Source organism: Miscanthus floridulus, chromosome 8 (assembly GCF_019320115.1).
Source record: "Miscanthus floridulus cultivar M001 chromosome 8, ASM1932011v1, whole genome shotgun sequence".
NCBI lineage: Eukaryota > Viridiplantae > Streptophyta > Magnoliopsida > Poales > Poaceae > Miscanthus > Miscanthus floridulus.
Genome location: NC_089587.1, coordinates 147369651 through 147377487, shown reverse-complemented (window position 1 = coordinate 147377487; position 7837 = coordinate 147369651). Strand labels below are relative to the sequence as shown.

At 44.8% G+C, this 7837-nt stretch overlaps 1 protein-coding gene across 1 annotated transcript; it reads left to right on the top strand.

Annotated features, from left to right (window-relative positions):
- The first annotated feature begins 365 nt into the window (after window positions 1–365).
- On the top strand, window positions 366–4048 carry LOC136473642 (2-Cys peroxiredoxin BAS1, chloroplastic). The gene is made up of 7 exons (XM_066471301.1): window positions 366–659; window positions 767–841; window positions 987–1068; window positions 1158–1237; window positions 2700–2825; window positions 2940–3053; window positions 3717–4048. Exons 1-7 carry the CDS (start codon window positions 471–473, stop codon window positions 3831–3833), a joined length of 783 nt encoding a protein of 260 aa, XP_066327398.1. The 5' UTR covers window positions 366–470; the 3' UTR covers window positions 3834–4048.
- Window positions 4049–7837: the final 3789 nt, after the last annotated feature.

Below are 7837 nucleotides of genomic sequence, written 5' to 3'. Positions count from 1 at the left end.
ATTGTGCTTCATTCTGCATAAGCTGGTAGTAACCACACCAAAACGGTACAAGGGTGCTCGCACCTCAGGCCGTGCGCCCAACCAAACACAAACGCTACTACCACTTCATACAGCTAAATGGTCAACGGGGGCAACCAAACAAAATCAATGACATCCAGAACAACTAAGCTAAATCAAACCAATCAAAGATAAATGAATGCTTCTATATCGGCTCGAAAGAGCCTGGACAGGGCCACCATTCCAAACATGGGCCTCGGAGCAACCAATCACGCCCGACATGTGCGGTTCAAGCAGCACAGGCACAGGCACTGCGAGGAGCTCGTGTGGCGCTGACACGTCCCTATTTAAAACCTCCTCCTCACTCAGCCATAGCCATCCCCAACACCCCCGGAAAGGAAAACCCATCGCGCCAAATCCCCAACCCCAAACCTCCAATCCACCCATCCCCTCCTCATCCACTCCGGGCGGCCATGGCCTGCTCCTTCACCGCCGCCACCACCGTCTCTTCCGCCCCCACCCCGGCCGCCAGGCCCCTCGCCGCTGCCCCGCAGTCCGTCTCCGTCGCCCGCTCCGCGGTCGCCACCGCCGCCAAGCCGCTCCGCCTCGCCGCCTCCAGATCCGCGCGGGCCACCAGACTCGTCGCCCGCGCCGGCGGCGTCGTAAGTTCTCCTCGCTTCTTGCCTCGCCTTACCGTACTACGGGTTTGCTTCTCACCCCCCTTCTACTTTGCACTCACGGCTCTCGCCCTTGTGCCTCTGCTCTGTAGGATGACTTGCCGCTGGTCGGGAACAAGGCTCCAGACTTCGAGGCCGAGGCCGTGTTCGACCAGGAGTTCATCAACGTATGTGCGACTCTCTCCCTCCGCGCAATCTCGCGTGGTTTATGTATGCTGTGGCAGCAGAACTCTGAAATGTTTCGTCCTCTCAAATTGCTCCTAATACCCTTTTATGTGGCTGGCGATGACATTGCTCTGTGTGCTTTTGCAGGTGAAGCTCTCTGATTACATTGGGAAGAAGTACGTCATTCTGTTCTTCTACCCCTTGGATTTCACCTTCGTCTGCCCGACCGGTGAGGATAAAACAGTAGCATTAGTATCAAGAAGACACGTTTGGAGTGGGTCTATGAGATTCTGATAAACTAACGCCTGATACTTGCAGAGATTACTGCCTTCAGTGATAGATACGAGGAATTCGAGAAGTTGAACACTGAGGTTCTTGGCGTCTCCATTGACAGTGTGGTATGTTATAATGCCCTGGTATTCCATGATATGATAGCATCTATCAGTATGAATCAGTCTGTCAATTGTTCTTAAGGATAAGTGAGTGTAGTTGACATCCGATGCCTCCACTGTTTGTACAGGGATTGTTCTCTCATTTGTCATATGTCGTAGTTAGCTCTTGAAGTACATTTCAGCTTTGATATGTACTAGATCATAACTGAAATAGAATTATTATGGTTGAACTGCTCCTATAATGAGAAATTCACGTGCTACTGCTAGGTTATCTTTGGAACACAACTGCTGTACTTGTATGCATGGTTCTTGAGCATAGTCACATTATTTCTGGAAAGTATGTTTATGTGGAGTTAGAAAATAGCAGTTATACAAATACACAATATTCTATAACAAGGTAGTGTTTCCGTTACACGTGCCCGTTTCAGTTTTTGGCAAATTAGTAGGACCACACATGCGGCTTTTTTCTCATGTTGAAAGGTACGTTCTGCGCATTACCAATGTAACTATTAATAGAAAAATCCATCTACATGAACATAATAGCAGTGACACTAGGGATGATAGCGGTCGGAAATGGTACTATAATACAGAATCTGAAAGCGGTTGGTACCGGATTTCCCCCTTTTGTCAAATAACTAATGAAAAAAACGGTTGTGATAAAATCACAAAATGTCAACTTTCATGTTTTGATAGAAACGGAAATGGTATGATAATACGGAAAATGATATTGGTCGGTGCAGTATTTTCCCGTACCCGCTTTCTCCTCTAAGTGACACATCACTATCCAGTATTCATTTTTGGACTTTCTGTTGGGACTAAGCACTCACGTTACACTTGAGGCCTTAAATTTAACCTTTGTTGGTCCAAAGAAAATGTCTTCTTAGCTTCATAATCTTATTAAACTGATCGTTTCTGTTCACTAAAGTACTTTACAAATCTTTGGAGAACTGTATAGTCCCTCCTCCATTTTTAAATATGCACCATTGACTTTTTACTATAATTTGACCAACAATATTATTTAATTACTTAGATAAGTAAAGTGAAAAACTAGATCTGTCATCAAAAGTCAAATATTTATAGAAGAGACAAATAGTCAAACAAATAGAAGAGTCAAAGGTTAAACAGAGGGAGTACAATGCAAAATGCCCTAATGACTTGTATATTTGAAGTCTTTATTACAGCTATGCTTGTATGATTTGTTATTACTCCCTCTGTTCCAAATTATAGGTTGTTTTGGCTTTTCTAATATCTAGACATAACGTATATCTAGGTGCATAGCAAAAGCTATGTACCTAAAGCCAAAGCGACCTATTATTTGGGACTGAGGGAATACCTCTTTATATCACTGTATGTATGTGGACATGTGGTCACAAGTAGAAATCTTGACATATATAGATCTTGGTTTTTGGTTACTGTGATTTCATCGTAATCATAACTGTTAACTGTTTTAGTGTTTGTTTGGATGCAGTTCTCTCACCTTGCATGGGTGCAGACAGACAGGAAGTCTGGTGGGCTTGGCGATCTTAAATACCCACTTATTTCTGATGTCACCAAATCAATTTCAAAGGCCTTTGGTGTTCTGATCCCTAGCCAGGTTTTTTTTCAACCACTGGATATTCTTCTCCAGATTCTTCCCCTGTGGAGTCCTTTTGTTTTCCATATTATGTTTCTGTTTGTTGCTCTCTAAATCTGAATGTTCTTTGGGCAGGGTATTGCTCTGAGAGGACTGTTCATTATTGACAAGGAGGGAGTGATTCAGCACTCTACCATTAACAACCTTGCCATTGGTCGTAGCGTGGATGAGACCATGAGGACTCTTCAGGTATGTTCTATGTTGGTTGTGCTACATTTCTGATAGGCAGTTGCCCTGGACTTCAGAAATTCGAAGTTTTCTGTGCTGTTACTTAAAACATAAAGTAAAAAGAATATGCACTTTTGTATTCATGGTGTTTGTGATACACAGTTTGAACAAGATTCAACACCGGTGTGCATTTTACATTTAGTTGTTTGTTGACACTTGACAGTGCAATATAGTTCTCCATTTGCAGGAACAAAATAAACTATTTGTAACTTTTAAAACATACTCTAATCCAAATGCTTTAAAATTACAGAAGAATTATTGAAAATATGTACATTATTTATGTGGCTACTTCCTTTGGCATTACAGTACAAGGCCATTTTACTATAGTACTATACTAAATATAACTGTCAAAGTACTACACATACCACTTTTCATAGGTCAAGATGCATCATAGCAAGTATATATGGAAACAAGTGAGGCTCTTGATCTGGGATGACGTTATGTAGTTTCCCAATGAAAAAATAAGCATAATCCCAGGATTGCAGTTGTGGTACATCATTGGGCATTTTGCTGAGCTGGGTTACGCCCGACCCAATTACATAGTTGCTTTTGCCATTTTATACAGTCCAGCGATCACAATCGGAAGAATATTGAAGTTGACATCACATTTCAATGTTTCACCAGGCATTGCAGTACGTCCAGGAGAACCCAGACGAGGTGTGCCCGGCCGGATGGAAGCCAGGGGAGAAGTCGATGAAGCCCGACCCCAAGGGAAGCAAAGAGTACTTTGCGGCCATCTAGACTCGCCGTCATTGAGAAGTTTTGAGACTCTATCATGGTGCCCGTTAAGTGCCCCAGCGGTAGGTCCTTGTGGAGTTTTGCGGAGCTCGCGTTTTGACATGCCTCTGTGCCTTGAACCGAGTGTAGTAGCCCCTGTGCTGTTGTGCACCCCGATTGAGTGCTGTTCTTTGCCACTTTGTTTAATTTTTCACCTGACGAATAAGGTTCATTTGGCACGTGATTGAGAGCTCACGCTTCTTTGTTGGGCTTTTGTTTGTATCATTGTCAGCTAAACTTCGCGTCGATGCTGAGGCCTTTTCTAATTTATGTGGGCAACTACAACGTGCGCTGCAGTTCCTGGCCCAAGCTGGTATGCAGAAACGCAAGACCCACCCACCATGGGCCCATAACTGAAGCTCCCTCTCTGTTTTTGCAGGCCCGTACGGCCTATTGCCATAGTGGACTTGAGCTGCGTTCAACCAGGATCTGCAGTCTGCAATCTTTGGATCTTATTCCCTGTTGTAGTGTTAAACATCTCGGTCCGGATGCAAATTGTTTTGAGCTCTGGCTTTAGAAAAACTAGATGATACCCCGCGTGTTGCTGCTGGGATTTTGTAGCACTACTATTTGAGAAGGATTCACAGAGCGAGAAATAACAAATCATGAAAAAAAATATTTTGTATCTATATATGTGACTTCCACCATCTTATGCACTTGTAGCCTTTATTGGGTATGAAATATAGCTGAGTTACTGTGGCACATGCTAACTGCTCACAGTACATGCCTACTGTCTGTGTGTGTGTGTCATATATACTCATATGTGCCACGAAAAGACTGCAGTAATGAAAGCAAGCAGCTCGACCTCCTCATCTCTTTCCTTCCATATCCTTGCCCAGAATTCTCTCATGGGCCAGATTAATTCCATCGTGATGCCCTGCTCCTAATGACTCAAGGAGCTTGGTGCTATCCTTCTACGTCGTTTCATTAGCAAAGTGTATTAAGTTTGCATGCACCAACCAACTCAACCCAAAAGCTTAAGCTAACGGGGAGAGATGGACAATTCACTTATATTCCAACTCTCTCTCTCACGTGGAGGCTCCCTCAGGCCTTAGACGTGGAATCGGAGCGAGCAACAATTATTTTATTTTAATTGCGCTAACCAGGATTCAAACTCGAGACCTTTGGCTCTGATACCATATTAAGTTGCATGCACCAACCAACTCAACCCAAAAGCTTAAGCTAAAGAGGAGAGGTGGACAATTCACTTATATTCCAACAAAGTGCTCCTCTAGACCTTCTTAACAACCCTGCGATCAAGCTGCGACACATCAAAGAAGCCGGATTGGCTCTCTCCCACCAGGCTGTGACGATAAAACCGTGTGACTAAGGTCAGTTTCAATGGGAAGTTTTATGTCCTAGTTTTCAAGAGGTGACACTGAGAATGAAATATGGTCTCTCAGTGCATAGTTTCATTTCACCATTTCATATGCTAGCTTTACCATTTAATTCTTGAATACAGTAAAAATCAATGTGGGACCCACAAGAAAAATAAAAAAACCCACACACAATCCTTAAGTCTGCTTGGTTCTCTTCCAGTTGCGTCCAACAGACCACGCCGGCACGCCGCCGTCGCCGAACCCGTCGAGCCATACTTTCCACCTGAAAAGCTTTAACTCCGCATCCTCAAGATAGCAGATGCCTTGTTTAGCCGCTCGGCATCCTCTTCCTCTCCGCCGCTACCGGAGGGTGGAGGACCTGCTCCCCATGTGTGATCTGGCATGACTGGGTTTGGCTCTCATCCTAGTCGAGCCCGGCAGCGCATTCGACCTTGCGGGGTAGGGGAAATTCCATTCACCAAGAGCCAGATTCTAGAGTGAAATTTTTGTATTTTGATCTCTTTTGAAAACAATTTTTAGAAAAATACCTACGCCAAAACATTTTCTGAAAATAGACCATTTTTAGGCGTCTTAGCACATGACACCGAGATATGAGTCTCGGTGTCGTGTGACACGACGCCGAGGTATTGCCACGTCACGGACGACCGGGGTCGTCGGCGACACAGTGGCGCGTGGGGTCCTAGACGTCGGCGTCGTGGCAGCCAACGCCAAGGGCCCAACCTCGGTGCGGCTGGACAGCGCGCCGAGCTATTGGCACCATCTGGAGCGTGGCCCAGGCGGCCCAACAACGCACGGTGGCCCAGTAGCTCGGCGTTGGGTCACTTAACGCCGAGCCTCCAGACCTCGGCGCGGCCCGACTCAACGCCGAGGTCTGGTCCCTTGAGGCCGCGCCGAGGCCCCCTTCTTCTTCCTCCCTCCATTCTGAAACCGCCGGCCTCCTCTCTTTCTCTTCTCCCCCGCGCCGCCACCAAACCCTAGGCTCCAAAATCGACCCTAGGTGCCACGATCTCGGCTCCCGAAGCTTCCTCGAGGTAATGGTCCCTCCCCTCCTCCATTCTATCCACGTAGATGTGCTTACATTGTCCCTAATCATGTGGAATCATGGGTGTATGGTGTTTTGGTATATTTGTGTTTGCATTTGCAAAATGTATGGCTTAGGATGATTGAGTGCATTGTTGTTTAACTGTTTTATGTGCTGAACATGTTAGGTTAGTTTGGTTTCTAGTTATTTTGGTCATTAGGGTTCTTTGTTTATTGTAGGTGTCATTAGGGTTAGTTATTTGTTGGTCATTAGGGTTAGTTTGTATTTTATTTATTTGTTGGTCATTACATTTCAATTTTGTATGACTAGAAATGATTATGTTGTTGGGGTTGAAAAAGATGAAATGATATATTTTAGTTTCTACTTATTGGATTGAAACTCGCATGATATATTGATATGTGACACTACTTGTTGTGTGATGGCTGTAGATGGATAAATTAGTGAGGTTGCATCATGGAGGCCGTATTGTTAGGACAAGAGATGATAGTTTGGAATTTCTGGACATGTGTGAGGAATTGTTGATTTTTTCTGAAACACCATCTTTGACCCAGTTAGTGGAGCGAGTGAAGGTTAAGTTAGGCTGGAATGAAGGAGACGTGCATGTTCAGTTTGAAGGTGTCATAGATGTTGGGTCATCGAAGGGTCCTCAGATCAAGCGGTTGCTCAAAATTACAAGCGAGACTGAATGGAATGATTACAAGGCAGTTGTATTGGCCTTAGAAGTGCGATCTTTGGATTTAGTAGTAAGTAAGGAGTCCAGCTTAGGAAATGATAACTTTGAAGCATGGCCATCTTCCCCCGCTCACATAGATTATGGTCCTTTGTCTGAAGAAGAAATACTTCTCACACAACTAGGCTACAGTGGAGATGAGGAAGAGAATCCGATTGCCGATGGTGAGGGCAATCATGATAGTGATGAAGAGGATGATGATTATGTAATTGGTGATGCAGAAGAAGGTTTGGACGATGCTAGCGGAGACTTTTCTATTGAGGATGAGCTTAGCGACGAAGATGATCTTAGTGGTGAAGAAGACTTTGGTGATGCTAGGGCTACGAACCGTTTTGACATGGAGATAGCTGGAGATGATGAATCCTTCGTAGAGGAGATAGCCGAAGACTCTGATGACGATCGCCCTGTTGGTCGTCTCAATTTTAGGGAAATAGAGATATTGTCTAGGGTCTTGCCTTGGAGAGATCCACTAGTTGGTGATTTCGAGGACCTTAGCCATGGTCATAGGGCAGTAGCTGATGGTGGGCCAAGTGATACAACTGTGCCTGATGTTAGCGGTTGCCTCATCATATGGAAGGGCATATTGTTTGCTACCATGGATGAATTGAAATCATGGTTGCAAGAGTACTCCATTGTACACAACCGACCTTTTAGGGTCATCAATTCATTCAAGGAGAAGAGGTACACTGTTGCTTGTGAAGAACAACAGTGTGGTTGGAGAGTATGTGCTAGGAAGACGAAGGCAGGCAAATGGAAGATTACCTCAGTGAAGCAACCACATGTTTGTGCCACTGCTGAGGCAGAAGAGAACCATCTGCAGCTCAATTCTCGGTTCATTGCAAGGCAGTTATGCCCT